Source organism: Gobius niger (genome assembly GCF_951799975.1).
Source record: "Gobius niger genome assembly, chromosome: 12".
Taxonomy (NCBI): Eukaryota; Metazoa; Chordata; class Actinopteri; order Gobiiformes; family Gobiidae; genus Gobius; species Gobius niger.
Window position 1 is genome coordinate 17,359,242 of NC_136863.1, and position 27,974 is coordinate 17,387,215.

The 27,974-nt window shown below is 40.8% G+C and overlaps 1 protein-coding gene across 1 annotated transcript in view; it reads right to left on the minus strand.

Moving 5' to 3' along the window:
• Positions 1 to 203: 203 nt before the first annotated feature.
• nrn1la (neuritin 1-like a) overlaps positions 204 to 27,974 on the minus strand; it is a 55,164-nt gene continuing 27,393 nt past the window's right edge. Inside the window, exons 2-3 of the mRNA XM_079568493.1 lie at positions 12,617 to 12,767; positions 204 to 951 (exon numbers count right to left, since the gene is read on the minus strand). Coding sequence (XP_079424619.1) covers positions 636 to 951; positions 12,617 to 12,767 — 467 coding nt within the window. The 3' untranslated portion in view covers positions 204 to 635. The remainder of the gene's footprint in view (positions 952 to 12,616; positions 12,768 to 27,974) is intronic.

Genomic DNA, 27,974 nt, shown 5'->3' on the forward strand with positions numbered 1-27,974 from the left:
ACCTTATTCCGGAAGTTTACATACTATTAGTTTACACAGGACTGGAGAAGTCATACATGAAAACAAAGCCGATTTTAGGCCGCACAGAGAACTTTGTACAGATTTGGAGCTGTTATTGCATCTCTCTCATGTCGGAGTTCTTTCATTAGAAATAGACGAATGCTTTTTGGACCCACTCAAATTAAATTCAATATGACCATAAAAATCTATAAATTAGCCGCCCCCATCGCAGTACAAGGTTCAAAGCCTGTGTTAAATGTAGCGGGTTATAGTCCGGAAATTACAGTACATTTGGCTTCCTGCATGGTCATATTACTAACATTTATCATCTGTCTGTTCATGGTATAATTTCAGTCTGAAGAAGTGTAGCCCGTGCCATTACCGCTCACAAGATCTCGAACCTCATGCGTTTGATTGTGTTTATACAAAGCTGGTAGAGCATGATACACTTTAGATTACCAAACTAAAAGGCAGTGAGTATGCATGAAAACACCCCTAAAGACATACATTATCAAAAGGATCGCCAGGTTTTTGACATGCAGTTGGAAATCTTGAGCCCTGGCCCGGACAGAGGAAATCAGTGGAAAGTCTAGAGACGGAGAAGAAAATACAGTTCATGTTTGCGTGAGCGCTGCTTATATCCAGAGAAGGGGCAGCAGCAGCAGAGAGGGCATGAGGAGGAGCAGGTGGTGCGCCGCTGTGGGCTGCTGAGGGGAGCTGCCCCTTAGGGATTCCTGGTTGATCTTCTCCTGGCCGTTAGAGGAGGAGGAGGAGGAGGAGGCGGCGTCCGAGGCTGCAGAGTGACTGGTGCGTCGGGAGCACATCTCGTACAGGTTTCCGGAGAACTGCATCTTTTTGGACTCCTGGCGCAAAGACTCCCAGACAGCGGCAGCCTCGTTGGGACAGCCCGCCATCGCCATGTTGGCACAGTCGTGGAAGTCATCCCAGGACCTGAGGGCACAAAGAGTATTGTCTTTAGGAGAGGCATGGATATAAAGGCTGTAGGTTCAGTCCTAAACGGGTTTAGTTCTGGATTCATAATGTTACATACTTTTGAACTGAATAGAGTTTAGACAAAAACACATACAGCAATACCAATGATTTTGTCATTCTAAAACTGACATATTGGTTTATTTTGTTGGGACAGTGCAAGTTCATGAACAAGCCACACCGCATTGAAGCCTTGGGCTAATTTCCATCCGTCGTCCCCCATGCGCATGCTCAAACACACTCTCATTCATCCTGGCATATTGTACATGTTTTTAGTGGTAGGGGAAACCGGAGTACCCGGAGGAAACCTATGCAGACACGGGGAGAACATGCAAACTCTACACAGAAAGGCCCCGTCCTTGGTGGGAATTGAACCCGGACCATCTAGCTGTGAAGTACAAGCACTAACCGCTGTGCTACCGTGCACACGTCTCACAGACCAAGATTTCAACACTTCAATTCAAAATGGAAGCGTCTTGAAGTGGACATATCGTTCATACTTGGCTTTAAACTTTTTTGGGGCACCAAAGCGCCAGTTATTTTAAGTTTATCACATCGGCTTAGAGTGCCCTCTGTGGGCAGGACTGACGCAAATAAAAAATAAATACAGTCGTTAATTTTTAACTAATGGAATGGCAACAAATCAATGATGCTATAATGTATAGACTTTGAGAGCAGAACTGCTCAGACCAGTTAAAAATGTGAAGGACAGTTCTGGATTCTACTACATGATAACGTGCAGTAAGTCCAAATCACTTTACAGCCTCAGTGAACAGGATTATTCAAACTCTTGTGAATGAAGTAAAATACTAACTGATCTTTGTTGAGGGGACAACTTTATAATATCATAAAAAGTGAAAAAATGTCTTTGGTCATAGATTTAAAACCTTGCAGCTTTTGGTGGGTTCACAATTCTGCAGAAGCGTGACTAAAGTATAAAGAGGAACCATCATTATATCAGTCTATAGGTTTTGATAAGCCTCTGCTTATGGCTGGGTCTATCCCAGTATAATTGACTGTTAATTCCCTCTCTCTCTCATGGGCAGATTCATTTTCTCTCTGGAAATCCACAGTGTGTGTGTGAACTCGCTGCAGAAGCAGATGGCTCTGTTCAAATCTGTCCGACAGAGAAACACTCCAGTACTCTCCAAGCCCCCGCTGAGCTAAAAACAAACTAACACCATGTCCATTCAGAAACAGATGATCAGAAAGTGAGAGTATTCCTCTTTTGTATTAGCTCCTGCCTGGGGATTTTTCTGCACTCAACAATATAATAACAGGACAATAAATAAAGGACAGATTTGGAATTCTGTCCTGTGAGTCACGTGTCACAGCTGGACATGGGAAAAGGAAAAAACATCATAAGTGTGTCAGGATTTAAGGCTGTTACCAAAGGTGTGGGCTTTTGTTATGTTTACAGAAACTGAAACACAGAATTGAGTCAAATTATTCAATGTACTTTTTTTTTTTTATTTCATGGTTATATAGAGACTGTGTGACAGCCACTGTTTCAAATGCTCTGTAGTCCTTGTTCCACTGATTCTTTTTAGCCATAATTCTGGATAGAAATTTATTAAAAAAAAAAAAAAATGCCCTGGTCAAGCTCCCTATATTGCCCTTTCCTTAAAGTGCATTTACACATTAGGCACAATTATATTTAAGATTTTTCTAAAGATTGTACCCAGCTTTCTTTAGTTTGGCCATTTTTTGTGATGTTTATCGTTTCCCTTCCTTATTGGACACCGACAGGAAGTGGCATATAAAAGAAGGTAAACAATTTTAAACTGTTGCCGTGCCAACCATGCTATGTCAATGGGAAATCAATCAAATTGCTCTGGAGCTTTACCTTCATCTATGTCACTTCCTGTCAACAGCCCAAACATTCAAATAAAAATAACTTTCTTCATTAAAACCCCTGCTGCACTGAAATAAAAATGATAATCATGCAACTGATGTTATCCTTCTAAAGAAGTCATATTTTCATGCACTTTAAAAAATATCTCTTCTACTAAACCTAACCTCAACCTTACCCTCAACCCTAAATAAAGCAAACTAAAAAAGCCTGACTGTCCAACAAAAATGAGGGATCCTAAAATGTTTTGAACTGTGCTGTATGGGAAACCCCTATATATTTCCCATATGTTATATTATTCTTTTTGTTTATAGCTTTTTAGTTTTCAGATTTACTCATGGCCTGACACATTTAGAAAGTTAACCCTAAAATATATCTTTGGTGCATGTCATCTGCCTCAAGATCACACCAGCTCTATCTCTAAGCATATTCAGACTAATCTAGATGGGACCAGACACTCTCTGCTTTCCGCCACATTAAAAGTCAAGTCAAGATCTCACATCTGATCTACAAACATCACAAGAACTTTAAAAGGCACAATTCGGAGAACATTTCTTATTTGTACTCGACGTCACTTTAAGGACAACTGCCTCTGATCTTAAAGTCTGCAAAGTATCGCGCACACGATCAAAACATTTATTACTCCTCTTTGACAGCCTCCAGATCCAATCCTTGCTCTTCACTGTCAGCGCGCGATGTACTGCTTTTCTCTCTGCATCCCAGGTTGTGTAAAGATGGGTTTATGACTGTCCCATAATGACAGTGCACATGTGGATGGCTTTGGTCCACGCTTACACAGTGCGCAGGGCTGTCCTGACAAAGCAGCTTTTACCTGCTGTACTGGGACAGAGGAGAGAGAGTTTGGGGGGGCAGCATCTGTCTACAGCGTACCTAAGCCAAGATGATGACCGTGCGTGTCAGAAAGTGGAGAGGAAGTGCTTTGTGCAGCGGTGCAGGCAGTGCTAAGTTCCACCGCGGGGGCTCTGTTCTTGTAAATGCTGCAATGTCAAGACTCCATGAATAATTTGACCACATGAAATCATCTCACCTCACAACCCCTTTGACTCCTTTCATTATTTAGAGCAGGGGTCACCAACCTTTTCCACCCCGTGAACTCCCTCTATAAACGAAACAAAAAGAGAGAGACACTAATGCTTCAGAGACACTTGCGTTTGGGATTAGGGTGAGTTCATCGGGGACAGATGGTGTTTCAACACAATAGAAGAAAATGATTTGAGTTTCCTCTCTGTACTTCACTACGTTTACCAAAATAGGTGGGAAAATGTGTTCAGTATGTGTTGAAAAAGAAAATGTCTACAAATAATCAAGTGTATATGTAAAAATGCCGGAAGCCTGTGGTGAGAAGCGACAGGTGGCTCCGGAGATAGTGAATAGAGATTTTTATTATTGACCTTTATTTAACCAGGATAGTCCCACTGAGATTAAGAATCTCTTTTTCAGGGGAGTCCTGGCCCCAGAGGGGAATCTATTGTACATGTTTTTAGTGGTAGGGGAAACCGGAGTACCCATAGGAAACCTACGCAGATACAGGGAGAACATGCAAACTCCACACAGAAAGGCCCTGTCCAGGTGGGAATCGAACCCGTGACCTTCTAGCTGTGAGGCGTGAGCGCTATTCACTCTGTGACGACAGTGCAGTGCTGATACACTGATATTTTTGGTCTTTTGAAAATGAATTCCTGTGTGGTTTTCTAAAAATGAATTGAAACATTTAAAATGTGAAAAATGTCCTTTCATTGTTGGGCAAAAACATTCGTCCAATGATTTGTTACTGTCCTTGTAGGATAATTTCATCAAAATCAGTGCAATGAGCTATTTTTGACCAGTTGTTTTTGTGTAAGTAATACTTTTCTGTATCAATGAAGCTTTGGCATATTAATGTACATGATTGATAATCAGTCCAATAGACAATATTTGAAAATCTCTCTCACTATGTTGAAAAATTCCTGGATGAATGAGATTCTGCACAAACCAGTGCTGCATTAATAACTGTCAAATACAGAACAATGGGGCTTCAACAAATTTCACAAATCAAAAAAAGAAAAGAGAAAAGTACTGACTGAGAGCAAATATTTAGAATCACATCATGTCGATACTTTTGGAAACTAGTTCGGTTGAGTAGAATTAGGTAAAATACTCAACCCATAGCAGAGTAAGCAGCGCGTAGTTTGCATTACATCAGATTTTCTGACAGATATTTGTGCTGAGAAGTGTGTGTGTTCTCAGTCACAGGTGGTGCAGAGACAGCACAAACCCAAAGAGGACTCTGACAGACAACCAGCTGCCAGCTCCCGTAAAAAAACCTCTGGAGAACAACTGAGCGGCTGCTAACGTGCTCCTGCTGACACCTCCCAACCAACCCTTTAACTTTGCACAACTTGGAATTTCCTTTTTGGTCTTCTAAGTGTAAAAATACATAGTCAAACTGTAGAGACGCTGTAGTTCAGGGATAAAGTCTGAATTTATTACTGATCCCCCTCCTCAGCACTGGGAACACTTCTATGACTAACAAGTGCTGTATTTTGGAATAATTATGGGCTATATTTGCAATGTGTCATTTGTGCTGAGTGTTGTGTTCGTCCTTTTTATTCTCCGCTGAGGACAGAGGCCTTTCATCAACACTCTCGAAAGCGTAGACACATTATGTTCTTGAAGTCGTTTTAAGGTCAAGTAGCTCTGAAGCACAAATATATCCCCGCTCAATGCTAATTATCCGTAATTCTGAAAATAGCCAGACATATAGTTGCGTTACTGTTCGTGGCTAATGACACAAATGCAGGAGTACTAAGCATTTGCTGCAGAGAGATGGGGAGGGGGCACGTCGTGACTGTGTTGTCCAAGGTTGATGTGGAGAAAGTTAAAAAAAAACACCGCGGTGCATTGGTCTACAGTATCTGAGAGGCACAATCTGAAAGAGTCTGATGAATAAAGAGAATTTAGATTTCTGGGAAAACACACTTAACTACAGCGGCCTTCGGGGGTTCAGGTACAGGCACAGCGCACTACACACAATCTATTTCTATGTTTGTAGCAGTAATATTTCTGTGAGGAGCGCTTCAACTCCTCTCTGTTCGCTGCCGGTTCAGAAAAGGTCGGTGATGTGTCAAAGAGGGACATCGCTCCGCTGTCAGATGGAATAAATATTACAGGAATGAGGGAACTCACAAGAAGCACAATATACATGAGGTTTGTACGTCTATGCTACATATGGTTTAGCAATTTAGCAAAGTCGTTGCTAAATTGAGGAATATATTCATGATTTTGTACTTCAACAGACAGCAATGAGGCTTATTTGGACTTTTTTTTTTTAAACCATATCCAATCGAATAACGTGCACAAATTACCCTTTTCATGATAAATGACTTGTATGAATGTAGGAAGTGTCTACATAAAATAAAAAGAAATGGACACGCTCATGGTTGAGTGAGGTGAGTCCTCATAATGTTGCTCTGATGCTGACCTGCGACCCTATAGCTTTAAAGTGTCATATCATCGTTTTATCCTGTTTAGCATAATGTGGATTTAGCAGATTATGGACTGAGGTAAAGTACAGTCTTGAAGCCTTTTGACTTTTTTCTACAAGTACTGTGTTTCCAGCTAATCTCTCTCTCTCTATACAGTATATATATATATATGTTGCAAATAAAACCATATATATCCACAGGTTACAACCAAGTAAGCACATTTTTCCTCACACGTTGTATTTGCTTACTACTGTACAATGCAGCATCAACAGGGGATTTGAGACCCATATTATTAATAGAATAACAAGTGAGCACCTATTAAGCAAACTTTGTGTATCTCTGCTGTGGGGCAAAATCAATCTAATTCTCCACCCCGAACGTTTAAAAAGGCACCTCTCTGTCCATTGTGGCCAATCCCAGAGCATCTTTAGGTCAAATATTTCTTTTGTACATCATCTAGGCACAAAGGGAATGGGAATGCATAATGCCTATTGTAAATATGAAGAATAATAGCAGCTTGGTGCCTCGGGGAGCTCTGACTGCTGCAGCCTTGGCCCAGATGCAAATTCACACAGTCCATTTCGGTGAATAACACAGGGAGTAAGCAGGAGCAGACTGACAGAAAGAAGTGAGTTTGATTGGAAAACACTGTTCTCTGTTGTGAAGAAGGTGGCCAATTCCAAGCTCCTCACAGAGAACCTATTATGAGTAAGTCAATAAGTTGAATAAGTTAAATAAGTTAAGCAAGCAAGCAAGCAAGCAAGCAAGTAAGCAAGTAAGCGCTTTATTTGTCAATGTACAACCTGTTCCGGTGTTAATCCTGAGCCGCTGTGACCGAGCCACCACTGTGGGCTAACCTGACCAGCATGTTATTGGAGGTAAACGAAACCGTAGCACCCGGAGGAAACCTGACTGGCTGCCTTCAGGGCTCCTCTGCTTCTCTGAAACGCTCCTCCACCTCCTCCCTCCTCTTCCTCCTGTGCAGCTCCCTCCGATCCACAACAGTCTTTCACCATCTTCGCATTTAATCTGTTTTATTCTCCAGTGAATGTTAGCCAGAACACAAGCAGGGATGGAAGGCTTGTGTGGCTTAGCTGTGAGTCTTGCCCGGATACCTCCTTGTTAGTCCCTTTTTGTTTTCTGTTTGATGCCTCCACTGCATGTGCTGCAGGTGTGGGGGGCTGTTGGTGCTTCTTCAGTGTTTCAGAAGAAGAAAGTTATAGGACTCAAATGTCTTTAGCTCATAAGCTTAAAAAGCTGCTTTCTTCAGGACCATGATGTACTCAACCCAACCTCCAGAAAAACACGACAAAGACGTACAAAAGCATCCAGTAAAACAATGTGGAACACAGAAACCACGAATGCAGTTCGCAGAAAAAGGCAAAAAACACTGCTGCACCAAGAGAGAGGGTTGTCAGGAAGCTGAGAACCTTTCCTGCCCTTCCTCTCCTTCCACCTGTATTCACAAACAGTGGTCCACTCCAGCCCCACAAAGTCACTGATCTCTCTACTCTCCCGTCTATCATGTTGGGGGGTTTTGGTTTCTTTTTTGTGAAAGTGCAATAGCAAATAAAGATAACTTATTGTGCTGTGAATGATAAATGTGTTCACAATAACAAAGCCTGCAGTGCTCTGACAGAGAGAGAGTCAGGACTTTAATTGGAGCCTGAAGGAATAGAGATACTAAGAACAGTCAAGTACTCCATGCTGCTGAGTTCTGCAGGCCACAGTGACACCAAATCACCCACACTGCTGCATGAGAGGAGTGAGAAGAGGTTTGTCACCATTCACTAATGATTAGGGTATATTCACAAGTTATTTCACTCGGTATAAAATCTATTTAAAGCCACATGGCAGAATATTTCACCCCGGAAATATAATAAACACTTTATTGCAGATGTTTTTATTTGTGAAAAAACACGTCTTTACTCATGTCAGACCTGACCCGTATTGCTACACTTTTAGACGTTTAGGTTTGCAGTTTTTCTACAGTTTAGTTGCTCTTGTGACATAAAAACTTGGGGGTTATCAGTGTGTTTATGCAAGTTTAGAAGGTCCCGGGTTCAATTCCCACCTGGACGGGGCATTTCTGTGTGGATGTGCATGTTCTCCCCACCTCTGCATAGGTTTCCTCCAGGTACTCCGGTTTCCCCTACCACTAAAAACATGTAAAATAGGCCGGGATGAGAGTGTGTGAGTGCGAGTGTGGGACAACGAATGCAAATTAGCCCAAGGTTACAATCCGGTGAGTCACATGTATGTTCATTAACATGCACTGTCCCGACCAAATAAATGTTCCTATGTTGGTGTTAAAAAAAACACAACATTAAAAAGAGGAATCGAAATACAGGGACAATGCCCTTAGAGTTATGGTAATTTATGAGCAAAATATTGATGATATTGTAAGAGATGCTAATGGTAACCTTTAAGGAAGCCACAGAGGGCCATCAGAAGTGGGTAAATGCTCATAGACTGGGCCAGAGTCCAGACACTGATAGTAAAGTGAAAAGTGAAGATTGTCATAGAATATTTGTTCCCAGGCTGAGCTGATAAAGCTGAGAGATAACACGCATAAGGAGCACATTGCAGCAGTGGTGCACTGGGACCTCATTTCCGCCCGGGAGCATTGGGTTTTGGACCAGCCGCATTCAGCTCATGGATTTCAAATCTTTTTGCTAATCACTTGACTTAGAAAGTTTGTCATGTGCCAAAAGATGTATCCACTGCAAACTTTTATAAACGTTTTGTACAAATTCCTGATAACGCTAATTATTTTTTAAAGCTTTGATCAACTTTCCTGGTTAAATAAAGTTATTAGATATAATATAGAAGATAATTAATTACATTTAAAGTATTTGAAGGTTTTGTGACTTCTACATTACTCACGGTGGAAGAAGTAACACACTGTTTTACTTACTGTGTTAAACTACTCCAAGAAATGTGTTTGAGTACCTTTATGAAGTAACAGTATGTATTTGAGTATTACTCACCTCTGGAAAACACGGCTGCCAAATGTATTTATGTCTAGTTATCCCAGTTAATCTTCATGTTCTTGTGTCAGCAAGTCAGGTGAGCGTGAAATAAACACAATACACTTTAGATCTAATATTTCTTGCTATTTAATATTCTACAACACTGATTATCTTAAAATGGCTTATACTAGGAATCAGTGGTATGGGCCTCTTGAGGGAGCCAAGTCCCACAAATAAAGTATAATGGGTCTGCAGCCGCACACTGGGGTTTACAGTTTCATGTTCATGACTTCATTAAAGCCCCACCAGGACAGTAATGTCACGCCTGATCGTTCATAATGAAATGTACCAGGCAGAGAAGGCAATCCTCAAAAGTCTGTTTTATTCACATAATGTGCCCCTTAGCCCACTGAGACCTCGCACATATTGGATCAATTTCAAATGCCTCATAACACATGTCTGGCCGCCACTACAAATATGATTTATAAAGTTTATTTATGAAGACCTGCAGATATTTTACTATTTATTCTAAAAGAAAACAAATGTTCCTGAATTTGTTTGCAAAACTTAAACAACAAAGCTGCACATAGTAGAAGTTTGTGGCCTTAGCTCCAGACTGTTATCACTGAGCCTTAACTACTGGAGGCACTGGAAATATCGAGGAGACGGTTCGGAAACAGGTGCTGAGAATTTAGTAGTGAATGTTTAGGTCAGAATGATTTTTAGTTCAAACTCTGTCATAGGCTCTGACCTCACTCTGCTTTTTGGTTGGATAATTGTCTCGAGAAAATGTGTAAACAGCTGTTACAACATATGCACTGTTTCTGTAACTGTGGATACATCAACTTTGAGATTGTCATCAGTGAAATATGATTCGATTTCGAACATATTTCTATTTAGAGGATAGGTCATATTTACAAACAATGTAATATCTGTTGTACTGTAGTATGGGTTAGTGTGGGATGTGGGAGTTTGCATGTTCTCCCTGTGTCTGCATAGGTTTCCTCCAGGTACTCCGTTTCTTCGACCACAAAAAACATGTACAATAGGTGATTTCTCCAGCCAGGTGATTCTGACCATCAGCCTGGCTTCACATCTGGAGATGGGTCCCGGGCGCGGTTCTGCCGCCGCCCACTGCTCCTTACGGGTGGTCTCAGCAGAGTCGAAGAATGGGTCAAATGCAGAGCACACATTATGTTGTATAATGACAAAATAAAGAACTTGACCTTCAGTGGATTTATTTTTTTCACTGCAGAGAGTCCATAATGGTCCTCAAGAAAGCAGATTTTTAAAAGTAAACAAACGCTATCTTATGAGCTAAAGACATTTGAGACCAACAAATTTCTTCTTCTGACCCACTGAAGAGGCACCAAGAGCCCCCACACCAGTGGAGGCGTCACAAGAGGTAAAACAGGAAACAAAAAAGGGACAAAGGTATCCGGGCAAGACTCGCAGCTAAGCCACACATGCCTTCTATCAGGTTTCCTCCAGGTGCTACAGTTGGCCCACAGTGACGGCGCGCCTCATTCACCTGAGCACAGCTTCATTGTACATTTGTTCAATGACATATTGACTTGTTTATGTAGTATTTCAAAAAGGCTGCATAATAAAGTATTTAATCATAACATCTTGTAGCCTGGTCACCTTGATCATGTCCTTGGCCAGCCAAGCTACACACTCTACCAATTCTATAAAGAACTTATGAGTCTGGGACTCTGATGGGCTTGATTGACAGGCAGATTCCCCAGTCCGTCCATACCAAAACAAACATGTTGAGAGAAGTTACATAATTTGTCCTGGATGATACAAGATTTGAGAATCTTCCACATTTAGTGATGCATTTTACTTCCCCACACATACAAACTGTTCAGTGTTAATCGTTTGTACTTAACCATTGTATGTATCAAATACAAATGTTAGAATATACAGTCGTTTCTTTGCCAGTTCCTTCTTTATCGGTCGATCTTTGTCTTTAACCAGGTGATGCCTCTTTACCCGTCAGTAGTGTGAAGACTCAACCTACTCCTCATTGATGTATTTTACAAATGGCCGCTGACAGAAACACTGCGCCTACTGTAGATGAGCGACTGTGCAATACCACTCACATATTAATATCTTTCACGTGTCCAAGAGGATGCAGCTTGTTTGAAGATGGATGACATGGGGGGCAGAGAGAGCGGCCATGATGGATAGGTACAGGATATAGAGGAGTGAATGAGCGGGCCTTGTGAATTTTAACGAGTGACACCGCACAGACAATCAGGGACTGAAGCAACCCGGCCTGCGTTTAAGAGTTCTCAATTATAGATTAAGAGATATTTAAGTGAAGGGAATCAACACTTAATGCTGTTTGAAAGTGAGCAGTATGTCAGGGATGGGCCATGTTACTTGTCCATACAGAGTTTAACAATAGATAATAGCCGCCCAGGGCCCCACTTTTAGGAACATGTAATTATGACATTTGCATTTGAACTTAACCCCATGTAACGATTCCCTCTGTGCTCGACACACTTGATTCACTCGTCTTCTCCAGCCTCGTCTTTAATTGTCTGAGAACAGATGATGAGTAAGTACAAGGAGGAATTAGACAAGTGAGACTTCGATCAGTACAGGCCACAGACGAACAGCCAGAAGCTGCCCTGTCAATAACATAGAGGAGCGGCTCTGGGCTGTGAAATAGTAAAACGCTTGTCTCAACCTTTTTCATCCAAAACCCCGCATTCAAGCTCAGATAATGTGCAGTTTCCCTGGGGAGAACAAGCTTTGTTTTTTTTGTGTGTTTACCTTAAAGCACCTGTACACTTACTGCAGTTTCATACTCATATACACGGGAGTCCCAGGTGGGAAAAATATGGACTTTATTTGAGGTTTTTTTTACTGGACCATGTGGTTTTGTGAGAATGACTTTCATTTCTCCACCAAAGACGTTGGTTGTTGAATGGAACAGAGTTATACAAAGAGTAATGAAACCTTTTTGTTTGTTTGTTTTTAGTGTGAAGACATCTTAGAGAATGTGAATGATCGTATTGGAGTTTGTCTCTAACTTCAGAAAATAATTGAGAAGAACAACAATACAAGGGACAGGTTAGAAATAAAAAAGAGCCACAAATTGGTCAGTCTCAGTCTTTAGACAGCACATTCACTACTGGAACAACAAGACAACAAAGAAACCAAGCCATGCTCATCTGAAATGTTCTTCAGGGTCATTTGATTCACCAAAGTTCTGCATTTGTAGAGTCTGTAGTCTGTCTGTAGCTCTGAACGACTGATAGCAGTGATGACACATCTCAGTCCATGTGTGTGCGAGTCGCACTGACCTGCAGATGGAGTGGATCTCATGCGTGTCCTCGTCCTTTCGAGCGTTGTCCGTCAGACTGTCTCCCAGAGCCATGAGACACTGAGCGAAGCCTTTGTAGATGGAGTGACACCTCCGGGCAGAGGCGGCTGCCACAGGCCAAGGCCGCAGCACTGCAAGAAAGAACATAAGTGTGAAAGCACATGTCCGGGATACATGGTAACAATTGCTTTTAATTTTCATTCAGAGAATCTCAGAGTGATGCAGTAAAATGGGACACTAACACAATTTATAAACAATCATAAGCAAAAGCACACGTTTTTAATTGAGCTTTAAAAGAACTGTGTTGTCTGGACCATAGATATAACACACAAGAGATCGATCGTTCAACCCCGTTCTGTGTTGTTTGTGAAATGAACATGGCTGCTTTGTCTCTCAGAGAGCATGATCCTTTTACGGGCAAAAAGGCTAAGCCAAATGCAACAGCTGAAAGATATGGGGCTGGTCAGTGTTGACAGGAACAGATTCCAATATTTTGGGGTCTTACTGGTTTGTGATATTGTAGCCCATCAGAAACTGCAAATTACGAAAGTGCAGATATATCGACGCAAGCAGTTGTTGCACCGTTTCAAACAAGCTCATTACATAAATGACCTTTCTGTAGCACCAGGCCTAAATCAAATGAAGTCTAACCGAGTCTAAAATAATATCTAGATTTAACAAAACTATATTTAAACTGACTTTTAGCCGAGTCTAAAATTGCAGATGACCCTGAGTCCACAATATACCCTGAGTTACAATATAGTGTATAGTTTAACTTCATCTTCTCATTTCAAAGCAATAATGGTGATTTTATCTTGTAGACAATATTGTCAACCTCTAAAAGTTGATGATAACTCAAAAGGTATGACATGATCCACAACAGAAAGGCCAATGCATCAGATACTGAGGCCAATAATAACTAACATGAATTTTCAAACAAGAATGTCAATAGAAACAGGTATATAACGTATGGATCTTGAAAATTCTTTAACAGGATTAAACTTCCCTCCTGAGGATGTTGTGGTGCATGTGTGGTTCAGATGACACTGCTGTCTCGCTGCCTATTTGTTCCATTGATGGACTGAGAGCGTCACCGCGATCCATCACACACAAACTGCTGTGGCTCCACTTTCTGCCTCATTCAGTGTTTAAAGTCCATCGCTGACGGATGGGCCGCACCACAGATAAGACGAGCCAAGACCCCTCCACCGCAGACCGGGCCAACACTACCACCGATATGTCTCCAGCGAGGGTGTTGTTTCCTTATGAAGACGTTTCTGCGCTGACAGCTGCGCGGAGCACATGCCGAGTCCCCATTGTCTCCCATTACATTTGTTGACGCCTCAAATATGCCAGATATTGCTGAAAAGCAGTTTCTTCCTGCATGACAAATAATAAACCCGAGCATCTATCATCAACTACTCACCGCTTTAGTGAGCTAAAAGATCTTTCACTTAACTATAGCTGAGTGAAAGATCTACCGAGCTAATAGGAAAGGGGAGGTGTTCCCTACAAACACATGTATATCGCCTTTACATAATGTATACAAGCTGGGTACAATCTATTAGGGATCCAAATATGAACCGATGCCTGTTTTGACTCTCAGCGTTTTAAACATCCATTAAACCTCTTATCATCAGACCTCATTTGAAAGCTAAGACCTACAAAAGTGATTGTAACGTTTTTGTCACGTTGTCACTGTGTTTTTGTCACATTTTTTAGGCATTTTTGTAACTTTTTTGTTGCTTCTTCATTACTTTTTTTCATTGCGTGTTTTCATCATGTGTTCATCGCTCTTTTGTTGTTTATTGATACATTTTCCTCACCGTTTTGTCACATTTTTGTGGAGTTTTCATACTCTTTTTCACTGCTATTTTGACCTTCTTTTTTTTTTTAAGCTTTTAGATTTGGCTGAAGCCAAACTGGAGAAAAAGTGCTCGATGTCGGTGGGGGTTAAGAGGTTGATATATATAATGATATGGGAAAAAGGACCAGTAACTTTTTCACAAAGCGAGTCACTTTTAACAAATACATGAAAGTTAATCACATGGGTAGGCACTTATAAGCTTTCTTGCTTTGACCTAGTACTGTTGAGTTTTCATTACTTTTAAATGATGTAAATTAATAATAATAATAATAATGCATCAAACTTATATATGGCTTTTTAGATACTCAAACTGCTCAAAACAAAGTCTCTTGGTATCGATACTTTCTCAAATCCAGTATCGGTAATGGTATCGGAAGCAAAAAAGCTATTTTATTAGAAGCACAAAGTCCAGGCTACAAACTACAATACAATACAATATAATACAAGGTTTAAGGATGAACAGGTGAATTGTGGAAATGAGAAGATTACCAGTGATAAACAGTAAAGTGTTTTTTGGTGGGAGCATATTAAATTAGTGTATGCAAAAGTTGTCAAAGCATTAAAATTTCTTTTTCTTGTTAGGGCTAGGAGGATTATGTTGACAGTTTATTACCAAATATCACACAGATTAATCCCAAGGCATTAGGGCTGAAACAAAGTCATAATTTTTCGTGAGTCTTTGCTGAATTTGAATGTTAAAAGATGAAAATGCGATTCTCCTTCAAAGCAATCATCGTTCTGAAAATGTGCCTCCCTGTAAACACCGTTCACAACATGACCAGAGCCTGCAGTTGTTTGCTCACAGTCGCACTTGATAAAGGGAAACTCTTCCAGTGTGCTAAATAATTCTGAGCCATCGCTGCATCGCTCCAGTGTTGTTCCATAATTAACGCAGGCTGGAGGTGACTGAAGTCGAATCAGCTTTCATGTTCACACGCTCTGCGCAGACACATGTGCACGGCTGCTTTGCATACATTCACTTTGTGCCATGATTTGAAGTCTCGTTGTTTGGAAAAGTTCAGATTTCGCAAAATGAAAACAGACAGAAAACACAAACAGGAGACAGACTGTTAATGGCATATAGCGAGATTAGGCAAAGCAAACGAAGTACCGCAAACAGCAAACAGTAGCTGTCCAGTCAGACTAAACTGTGGGAGAGTGGTGCATCACAGGAAAACCAAACTCAATATCATTTGGTGGAAAGTAATTCCAGATCCTCTCTCCTCCCCATGCTCTTCTTGCCCTTTTTTATTCACTAGAAAATAGAAAAGTTTCCAAATCAACATGTAGGCTACTAACGGGAAGCAAATGTTTTGTTTCTGCCTACTTGGGCATCACCGGGGTAAAGCAGTCACGGTTCACACAACAAGACACACGGGACATACCACGAGGGGCCTTTCTATCTGGGGTTTGCATGTTCCACTAAAAACATGTACAATATGGCCCCCCTGACTGAAAACGATGTTATGTATCTCACACTTCCTTGTTAAATAAACGTTGAAAAAGATAATATAATTCCCCATATCTACACAGCACATTAAAGCAGTACTAAGTAACTCATGCCCCTAGAGGCTATAAGCGCCACTGCAGGTGTCCTGGCGTGTTGCGTATTTTTACTCATTCATTGTCCGTGAGAGTAAATGCTACGCTGACAGAAAAGACAAAGAGAGAGCGGGAGATTGTACATCCAATTACACAATGGAGATCTTTTTTTAACTCAAACTTGGCTGTAAATACTTTTTAAGTGGCGCCAGCCCACAGCTAGCTTTGCCTGTTAGCTTCTTCTTCGTGACTCCATTAGTGTGTATTGAGACCTCTGACCCGGTGCAGGAAAGCTGCAAGTGTGGTTTTCTGGCCAGAAACACCAGGGGGAGATGAAAGACCCCCCAATCATCCCATTAACACTTGTATTACAACAACGAAAAGGGTTTATTAAGGTAAACAAGTTACTTAGTACTTTAAGTCCACAGTACTTTCTTGTGATTCATTATTAATAGAAAGTAATGAGACAATATACAGTTCCAAGAATATAGGTAATAACTCGGCTTCTGAAAGTTTGTAATCAGAGTCTGAATGTAAAAAGACACATGATTTGACCTGTCCTTATTTGTCCTGTCTCCTTTCTGGTTTGGCTGAACTGTCAAAAGCGGTGTCATTTGTAAATGCAAATGTTTCCGCAGTAAACGCCGCTTCAGATGATGAAGATTACAAGACTATAAATCACAAATGATCCTGTCACTTAAGATCGACTGTGAAAGGCTCATCTGAGGACAGCTAGGAAAAACAACTGTCTACAATGTAAAACCCCTGTATGACTGAGAGCGTACACAAGCAGTGCTTTCTATATGGACTGTATTAATTGTACATTCGTCGATGTTTCACCTTCACTTTAATGCTGTGGATTGGAAGAAATCCATTACAAGTGTTGTTCAGAGCCACAGCACAGTATGGGTTGTTGTAAAACCTACACACATCACTCAGTTAAAATTGGCTCTGAGAATATACACTGCAATATACACTTCAGGTACAAAAAAAACCCATAAATATTCCTACAAGATGTAAGGATTTATTGGTCAAATCCTGAGAGGCTGTAAAAGCGTTGGCTCATTACGCCAAGATCAGAACACATTGCATTGTCGGTGATTTCCTTCTAGTCTGATATGCAGTAAATATTTCCTCTTCACGTACTCGGGGTCTGGAAAGGTGCTTCTCTTTCAATACATTTGAAAATCATTGCGCGTCGGTTTCTCTTCCCTGCGGAGCGTTCGCGTGGTGACTCTGCCGTTACATAAGGATTAGTGCGTCTCTGTGGACCGCGACTTGTTGACTGCGGCAGAGTCACGGAAACTGACATCATCTTTGCTCTACCTTCTCGCCGGCGTTTGCTACCGTGTGATTGGCCACTGTAAAGGCACTGTCCCGAGAGCAGCAGCAGCAGCAGCAGCAGCAGCGCCTTGTCCCATGAAGTAGAAGCCCACAGTGCAGCAGGTGAACAGTGGATGGTAATTGTGTCGGACAGTACAGTTCCCTCAACCTCTCCTGCTGTCCCTGGAGACTATACCCACTTCCATATTCAATACACGAACCCTATCTCACAACACACACCACTGGCTCTTGACTTTTTCTTTCTTTTTCTTTTTTCCTGGACTAGAAAACCTATCGATTTAAGGGAAGGTTGTACATCCGCCTGAAGATTATTGGTCTCACTCGTGTCCATGAAGAATTAATGAAGATCTGAGGAGGAAGAACAAAGGAGGAGGAGAAGATGGGCTGAATGACAGAAAAGGAAACTCAAGCCGATGTATGTGCTTGTCTATAATTAACTGTATTTTAATATCAACTATATAAAATCAATCCTTTGCACAATCTACTGCTCGCCTCCAAGGTCTATAATGTTGATGTGCTTTCTGGCAGCGTTATACTGAGAGTTTTGTACTAAAACTCTCGGCCAATTACGAGTTTGTAAAGACAGAAAATGTTTGCAAGTTTTGGCAAGTTTCCAGTGCTGATAAACAAAAGGCTCACAAAACAGAGGGAAAAAATAAGAATTTGAAAAAACTCAAATCCACCACAATGAATAACATATACAGTTTATATACCGTATATATACAGCATGAAATAATGTCTGCACTTTGTGATAACACATCTTTGTGATTGACTGCAGGCTTGATTGAACCCCACGAGCCTCACGCTGAGATCTCAGAGGAGCGGACAGGCCAGCCATGTTAAACACTAATGGCTTGGTACTTAAAGACTGGCCACACACCGAGTGCATCGCCCTGTGCTCCACTCTCACATTCTCTAATGGCAAGTCGGAGCAGAAAGTGAATAATAATCTAAAAAAAGAGTAATTTCCTCGAGGTATCCATGGCTCTTCATTTTTCCATTAGAGTTAAACTATTTATATATACAATTAAAGGATATAAATGGACTATAAACTACCCCTGTGAGGAGTAGAGGTTACTAAGAACTATATGAATACTGGTAACTACCCCATATTATTCTGTCCATGTGACATCCTACTCACCACAGAGAGTCAGAACAATAGCTGTTACTGAAGGTAATTTAATAGAAATAGCCAATATAGAATTAACGTGCAAAGTTCTGAAACATTACGACTCTCGTGTATCAAAATTATGCATGAACTGTGTGTCGCCTTGTGAACTTAAATAACTATTTGTGTCTCATTAATTTGTTTATTCAAATACAGCGTTTCCAATGTAGACCAGTTGCGGTGACAGAAATGTACTCTCAAGAAAATTAATTGATTGCATCAGCTTTAACTTAAAAAGTTTCATTTAGATTCAAAATCTAATTTTTAGGGAAACCCTGGTTCCCTAAAAGCCTGGCTAACGTGTGGTTTACGATCGCCCATAGCCATTTTTCTATCATGCGTCTGCACGAAGCCATAGCCAAATTGTTTCATAGTATCTGATGACGTGTGACGTAGCTGCTGTAAACTTTCGAGTTAAACTATTTAGAACACGGTCTTAAGCTTGATCGAAAAAATGGCGTCGCTTCTGCTGCTGTCATGTTGGATCCGTAAATAAACTTTTTTTTTTTATCCGTAAGCAAACTACAAGCTTCCATAATATGTCAAATAGAGCGTCATCGTCTTACCGTCCCTCCTCGTTCTGTGATTGGTTCCCAAATCCATGCGAACATTTCGGCCATGGTCCCCAGGCTGCTGTGCAGTTCGAAATGATTAGAGCGCACACAACAGTCTGGCATTAGCCAGGCCTGTTTTGCATGTTTTAGTGGGAGGAGAAACCGGGAAAAGAAGAATACTGCATAATGTGACAAAATAAGTATATTCAATAACTGCTCTGAATGTCGCAAAATAGATTTGTTTTGTATTATGCCAAACTATTTCAGATCAGTATGCTCCATTTATTTTTTCATTAAATGTATGTAAAAACAAGACTAAAATAATTAAAATGGAACTAAATCCGGAAAATCATGACTTAAAAGGAGCCTTTGTTCAGTGAAAGACTTCACTGATATTGTAACGTCTTGTGGTTTCTTTCAATCTCGATATTGCTTATTGCAATAACAATAATTTTGTGACATATTGTGCAGCCCCAATGGCCATCAGCAAAATGCACGATCAACTTGATAACTGGGACGACTGATTTAGGACGAAGATGTGCTTTACTTTTGTAAAGCACATCTTCATACTTACAAGCTGAAGTAAGAAAGAGATTTGGTCATCTGACAACATGACATGGAACTTCACTATCTTCTTATTGTGTAGGAGACTGTCCAATTGATCAGTGCACTGCTCAGCCTCTGGTTGTATTAATATTTGATGTGTGAACTAAGACCAAGCCCGGGGAGGCCTCCCACACAGTGGGACTGAGTGATCGCTAAAGACAGGCAGGAATGTCCGTCTCTCCTCTCTTGATTGTGATCGGCGGCAGATGAACATGATAAAAGCAATGAAGAAGTGCACAAGAGCTGACAGGGTGATGGACCGCTGTGATAAATACAATTGGTTTTGGCACTGTGGCCCGTGTAAATGGAAAGATATTGCACATGAAAGCAGCACAATATGAAATAATGTCCCATAGTTCAGGCTTAAATGTTTATCCACTGAAATACAAAGCAATAACCATGTTAGCCTAAACCTAAGTGTGAAATACAGAAGATGGAAAACATCAACTTTTTGTCTTACATTCAAAAAAGAAAAATTTAACATCAAGATAAAAAGGGCAGGCAGCTAAATTCAGAAATTAATCGTAACATGGTTGTCAATATCTCTGCATTAACAAGGCTCCCTGCTGAGAAGTGTGGTTCACATGTTCAATATATGTGTGTACGAGCACTCCTGAGCACTGTAGCGTCTTCTCTTATTCCCTTTTTCTTCATCTACAGGTCAAGACGGTTCATTCACACAGATCCATTAATTATATACAGTATGATTTGAGTATTATTGTTGTATGTGTTTTGGGCTTTCAGAAAAATTGCTGCCTTGGCCATCAAAAGTAACCAGACACGGGGGCGAGTTGTTTTTATTTTCAATTCAGCTGCTCTTTTTTGTGAGGAGTTGCTACTGTGCACCGGCGGTTACATGATGGCTTTGACTTTTGCACTGAATGGTTTTCCTAGTTTTCGCAGCCGGTTAGAAAAGTGAAAGGGGGGGGTTGTATATCAGATAAATATGTACATAAAAGTAAGTTTTACTGAGCCTTTGAGGAAAATAGCTTCTCCCCGTTTCCTCACTCCTGCTTCAATCAAAACTCTCCCGTCTACTTTAGATCAATGTTCAAACCACAGCTTTTAACTTGAATCTTACTTTTAAATTTCATACCAAAATAAAAGACCACTTCTCCTTGACATTGTCCCATTCAACTTCAACATACATACTACAGTTCATACTGTGTGAAAAGACTGAAAACACTCCATTTTCTTTTTTAGCTCTGGGTAAAATGCCAGGGACGTTCTTAACAGAGAGAAGCCATGACATCTTAGAACCCAATATAACCAACTATTTTTTTCTGTCTTTGCAATTCAGAGTTTAGTGAAGAGTCTATTTTGCCTATTGTTAGGAGAAAAGGTGATTTCAATTTCAATGTTTCAACCAAAGAGATGGATTTTAAATATTTGGTTGTGAGTGAAGAATTATAAACTTGCAAAGTGTAAAACAAAAGTCCAATAACAGAAAAACAGAAACACTTTTTACTCATAATCTTGTTTTTGTTTGGGTAAAACTTTTAATTCAAGCGGGCGATCAATTGCTGGTATCATCTGAGGTCATTCCTATAAAATGAAGATGTTGTGTTAATGTCCACCGTTCGCTCTGATCTAAAGGACATTTACACTTCATGCAAAAGCACGTCTGTAGAGCGTTTACACTTGTTCACACCGTACTGATCTATTCATGAGGCTGTTCGTGCAAAGGCTGGCAAGATCATCTGCTGACTGGGCAGAAAGGGTGCTGATGCCTGCTGCTAACCACACCTACAACACACACACACACACACACACACACACACACACATGGGGGGATGGTTCAAATTGATTATACCTACAGCTATTTTTCTTCTGCTGTCAATCTATCCCTGATGCACATTCACCCACCTATATGTTGAGGTCTGATAATAAAAAAGACAAATTTGTATATATTCTATTCTTAAGTATCAGCTGACCCCCTTCAATACTTTTATTAAGTTGAAGCTGAAAACTAAATCTGAGTAGGTTTACTTTTTGAATTCTGCAGTGACACCTCACAACAGGAAATTAAACTGATTGTTTGTTTTAAAGGAATAGGCCACCGTTTTTACATACTAAGATATGTTCTTACCTCACTTTAGACGTGTTAATATATCCCCGTCTGGTCTTTGTCCGTGCGCTCTGCCAGGCAAACGGAGCACATACGCAGCCTCTCCCACATGTCACATAGCTCCGAAAAAGCTCACGATAGAAGCTACCAAGCTCTTCCACGTGTTCCCTATTTAAATAAAGTTACATGAAGTGTTTTCATGCGAAGTATATTTACACAGAAATGTAACATGTCGATTTTATAAGCAAATAAAAAGGGGGACTATATTGTGAGGCGTAATGATACGAGGAGCAAAACGTCCGCGCAGTAACTCCTAAAGACTTCCCCCCGCTCACTTCCGTCAATAACCTTTAGGAGTTACTGCGCGGACGTTTTACTCCTCGTATCATTACGCCTCACAATATAATCCCCCTTTTTATTTGCTTATAAAATCGACATGTTACATTTCTGTGTAAATATACTTCGCATGAAAACACTTCACGTAACTTTATTTAAATAGGGAACACGTGGAAGAGCTTGGTAGCTTCTAGCGTGAGCTTTTTCGGAGCTATGTGACATGTGGGAGAGGCTGCGTATGTGCTCCGTTTGCCTGGCAGAGCGCACGGACAAAGACCAGACGGGGATATATTAACTCGGCTAAAGTGAGGTAAGAACATATCTTAGTATGTAAAAACGGTGGCCTATTCCTTTAAGGTTTTGCAAAAAATATATTTAAAAAAGGAAAACCTACAAATGTCCAATTGACCTCTTAATCCCCGTCTTAAAGGAACAGGCCACCGTTTTTCCATACTGAGATATGTTCTTACCTGAGCTTAGACGAGTTGATGTGTCTGTGCCGGTGAAAGAGCTTGGTCGCGTCTAACTTCACCCTGTTTGGTGCTATAGGAATGTACTGGGAGAGGCCAAATACTAACAACATATTTGGTCTTTTTGCGTGACTGAGGGCACACAGTTCTTCCATACTGAGATATGTTTTTACCTGAGCGAGTTGATGCGTACCTGTCTGGTCTTTGTGCCCGTGGAAGAGCTCCAACTTCACCTCCGTTTGGAGCTATGGGAATATACTGGGAGAGGCCAAATGCTAACAACATCTTTGGTTGTTGTGCTTGACTGAGCACATGCACAAAGACCAGACAGGTAAGCATCAACTTGTCTAAGCTCAGGTAAGAACATATCTCAGTATGGAAAGACAGTGGCCTGTTCCTTTAAAGGTGCATTACGCAACTTTTTATGGGGGAAAAAAAAAGTTGATATTTGTGTGTATTTTACTTTGTAGTGACCCAGTAGCCGTATGAGTGGTCAGCATGGCGCCTTTACTCTCCATCACAGTGGTCTCTAGGATGCTCCAGGATCAATTGTTTGGAAGGTGACGGACCCTCTCAGCACAAAACCTATAATTGATCCTGGAGTGTCCTAGAGAGACCGCTGTGATAGAAAAGGCGCCATGCTGACCACTTATACAGCCACTGGGTTACAAGGTCAAATACACACGAATATCAACTTTGTGTTTCCGCATAAAAAGTTGCATAATGCTTTAACTGAGCAAATATAACCCAAATCTAAAAGCTTCTTGAAAAAAAGTGTTAAAACAGCGACAAAAATGAGATGAAAACGCAACCCCCCAAAAAAAGGGATGAGAAAGTGACAAATAAGCCGTTGTGTTAGATGTTATATTTATATAGCCTGCAGTTACTTGGTTGTATGTGGCTGGTTCCAATGAAAAGCTCTCGTATGGAGGCTGCACATTTCAAGACCAGTCAGGTGGGCCCTGAAGAAGATGCAGAACATCACGACCAAACAGAGGGATCAGGTAGATGTCTGAAAACCTTTACGTTTTTGTTGTTGTTTTTGGCAAATTGTAGCTTTTCTTTTTTCATATTTTGAATGCAACATCGTCTAGCATTCAGCGTTTGATTTTGTAATGTGAGGAATAGGAGTATCAAAGGGAAGTAAACTAGATCTAGTATTCAGCTGCACTGTATTCAAAATCGATCAAAACTTTATTTGTAGAGCGCTTTTCATACAAAATTGTCGTACAGAGTGCTTTACAAATTAAAAACAATTCCCGCTCACCCACCCCAACCACCACCTTGCATATTATATAGAAGCATATGATCACACTCAGACTCACCCTGCCCCCCTCCCTACAGCCACACACACACCAGCACGATGAGATAATGGCTCCCACTGAGGAAACACTGGGAGATTATGAAAATTACAATAATATTAAAGCAACGAAATGGAATAAATCAAAGGGCATCGGGAAACCACTTGCGCTTCAGTCTTGCCATGTCTCTGTTTACCCGGGTGTGTTTCTTATGAAGAGGCTATGGTAACTTTCACTATGGGAACCTGTGACGTACGCTTGTGTGTGTCTAAAAACATGCAGAGAGAGGAGTGCTAATAATGCAGCTCTAGGGGACGGGCCCGTGTCCATGAGAAACACATGTCCCAGTGAGACCTCAGACTGATTATAGCCAGGGAGGAGCGCCATCACTGTACTACTGCAACTCCAACGTTTACAACTCAAATAATTGGTTCAAATAATTGGGTGAATGGCAAATCTGACGCCTGCGAAGTGGCAGAGCTGTGGGGTTCTTGTTTTGATCAAGTTTTCTGATGATCACATTTCTGATTGAAGTTTTAACTGTAGCTCTTGTTCACTATGAACTCTTGATCGCCATTTAGCAACATTTCAACTTTAAGTTGTTCTTTGAGGTTTCTAATTGTAGATTTATTTAAAATATCGGCTATATATATTCCCTTGCAAATCTTTAAAACATGTTTGTTCCTACTACAAGTGTCCCACTTTACCAATAGCACCTTGAAAAATGTATCATTGGACCAACCTGTGTTTGACATGTGACCGGGAGTGGAGTGGAGCTCTATAGAGTTCGGGAATGTGACGTCATATCGCTAAGCATTATGGGATTAGTAGCAATTGTAAACTAATGGAGATTTCAAAAGGTAAAATACTGGAGTTATTGTTCACATTAAAACCCTTGGACACCACAGAGTGTTAGATGTATTTACCAGCAGTAACTCAGCAGCTAACGGATAGCTAATGTTAGTCAATGGAAATGTATGCTAACAGCTGCAAAGATGGCGGATCTCCATGGTAACTGTGGAATTTCCCGAACTCTATAGGCTAATAATGTTCACAGAGCTGTTCACACAAGTATGGCAAATCAGAATTACCTGTTGTTAGTTTATGTCAAACAACTGAGCCGACGTCAGACTCCTGGCTTTGGTGCAAGGTTTACAAATACAGGTGCAGAATGCATATCAGCACCCTGTAAATGCAGCACGCCACAGATACAAGCAGAAATACCCTTGTTTCGTTGAATAAAACATTCAGTCGATAGTAGTCAGACTTAATGCTTACGTCGCATCTTGACTGAGTAAATATTATCTCGTCTGGGCTGAACACTCAGTACACCGCGCTATATCTGCCATGAGAGAAATACTAAATACATTTAACGAATTACATGCTTGACATAGGAGTGAAATATTTGGAGGTGCTATAACACATTTATATATATCTTAGTGAGGCAGCGGTGTTTCATGCATAAATCATTAATCAAACATTTTAGCCCACGGCAAACTTGGCAAGTCAACAGATCGTCAGTCATGCGTTTTTCATGCGGGTTTTCGTCTCGGTAATGAAGCTGTGAATGGCAAGTGGCGGCATCAAATGAGTAAAGGTATTTGCCGATTCAAAGCCAATGTTGTAATGCATTATGTTAATATCTCCATCTCCAATTTCTTTCCTTCAATCCCAGATATCCCTTAACATCAATATGAATCACAGTCTAAACACTCGATCGATATACTCTTCCTACACCCACAGAGCGATACGCCATTACCCGCGTAAACAGCCTCTTTATGTGACCCCGGTTGAATATTTTGAACACATCCCCAACAGCACAGCTCCAGCTTTCTCTCAGACATATCCCGCTCTGATCTCCACCCTGCATTACTAAGTGGCTGGCAGGAGTGAGATACTAATACTAAGCACAACTTTCCTCCGAAGATGAAATGAAACCAGTCTCGGAGTTTACATGGGGCTTTTAAGTCTGCAAAGAGCTTGTGATCAGTGAATAAATTGGATCTAATAGCGGGGAGGCCCGTGTTGCGGGGTGTACGTGTGGGTCTTTGGTTTGAAAAAAATATATATATATATAAAATGGGACAAATTGGAGCTTATAGCTGTTTCTGCCATCCCGCTGTCCGTGCTGATATGTACTTCAAGCTGTTACTTCCAGTCATCACCAGTGTGTTTCAACTCTTGATGATGATGAACTCAAAGCGGAACACCAAGGACACTGGGACACAAGCTGTAGTGTAGATTCAAGTAAATTTATGCAGGTATGCATTTACATCATTTTCAGTCGACACTCATTTGGCTTCTGTTTCCAGCTGTTGCTATGCTCTGACATCACCTGCATTGTACGAAGTTGTGCTTGATTTCTCACCTCTCATCCACAAGGCTTTGTCAGCTCAGCACATTATTAAAGGATGCAGGGTGGACTTTTATGGTCCAACAATGAGGAGGAGCTAGATCTACTGTATTCATCTTATTTCCTCGAAAAGCTGCTCTCATCTGTTAAACGTCCTGAATCAGTGTGTCTCAACAGGCACCTTTAAGAGGCTTTTCTAGAGAGCCCTTCCTTTCAGTATGATGGCCATCAAAAAAAGCATGAAACCTTTACCTGAGTGTGTTCAAAAAAATACAATCACGTCGACATATTCGTGAGCCCTCAATCATAATTTCTCCTGGTTGACCTACTCATGATGGTGAATATTCATCCGAACGCACACATCTGGGCGGGCGCAGCTGGAGTCGGACACGCCGTTCTCCATAGACCCCAGTGAGTAGTGAGTTACAGCCGCCTCCGGGGACAGCTAAATCCTTTACACATGCTAATGAGAGCCAATGACATCCTATTATTCTATCAGAACAAGTGCTGACTCAGGTGAGCCGCAGTAGAGCCTCAGACAGGCGCAATATGGTTTAGAAGTGTTGCATTGAGCTCGCAATTAAAAGCACAGGGAGAACAAAGAGAGCTGACATGTTTTGGAAAAAAAACAAAATCACGGTAAGTCACTCACAAAAGTTCTCACATTTTTTAAAGACCGGTTGTGTTTGTGTGCCAAAAGATGCACGTTGTAAGCACAAGTGAGGGATCGAATACTATACATGTTAACGTTATGGTCAAAATATTGATAAGAACATGAAGTAAAACAATAGTTTAAAAAAAAAGGTTTACAAAACAGCTACAAAACAACTTCAGGATCACTGCTGGTAAAATGTAAAAACTGATGATGACTCAGTCGTGAGGTTTATTGAGCAATAGCTTGACTATTTAGAGCCAAAAGAGGTGTGATTTGCATAAAAGTCACATTATCAATGCATTGCCTTTGTTCTATTAAAAGCATTGTAAACTAATTTACATTCTTGCCCCATTGGAGCTGTGCCCATCAGTGACTGTTCTGTAGCATCTGAACCAGCATTTGCAGCAAATATGGTTCTGCAAGGAAGGAGAAGACATAAAAGTAAAAATAAAAGAAACTGAAAGGTTGGAGGAGTGTATAGAGAAATAACAAGCAATATATAGCTGTACCTTTAGAATTCACACATACACTTCCAAAATACGTGCTGAGTCAATGTTTGAACAACTCGACTCAACATTGACCTTGAGCAACAAGGTCAATGTCTTCAGCAAAGTCTATATTCTCTGAGGGTTTTTTTTTCTTCATAAACCAATCGCATTTTACTTAAGAGAAATGCATACATATATCGGCTTATTTCACAAGACTCAAGTGACAAGATTGCCTATAATAAAATACAACCATAATCTAATTAGCCGACCTTTTATTGGTGAAAAACATAAATGTTGTTTTGCTTCGGACACAGTTGGTCGAGTATGGGGGTTCATTCCTCTGCTTTATTTTAATAGCAAATAACAGACGTAGTTGCTCATTAGGGGCACATTTTTTCACTTTTGCTTTCAGTTGTACAACATTTAGCTTCTCTTGTGACATAATAACAAATTTTCTCCAGGAATATGTGCTGTGTGTCTTGAAGGGTTTTACATACAAAATCTAGCCGTGTTGGTAACTGTGGACAGAAGTCAAGGAATCATGAAAGCAATTAAATAAGCAAGATAAGCAGCCTGACTTTACAGC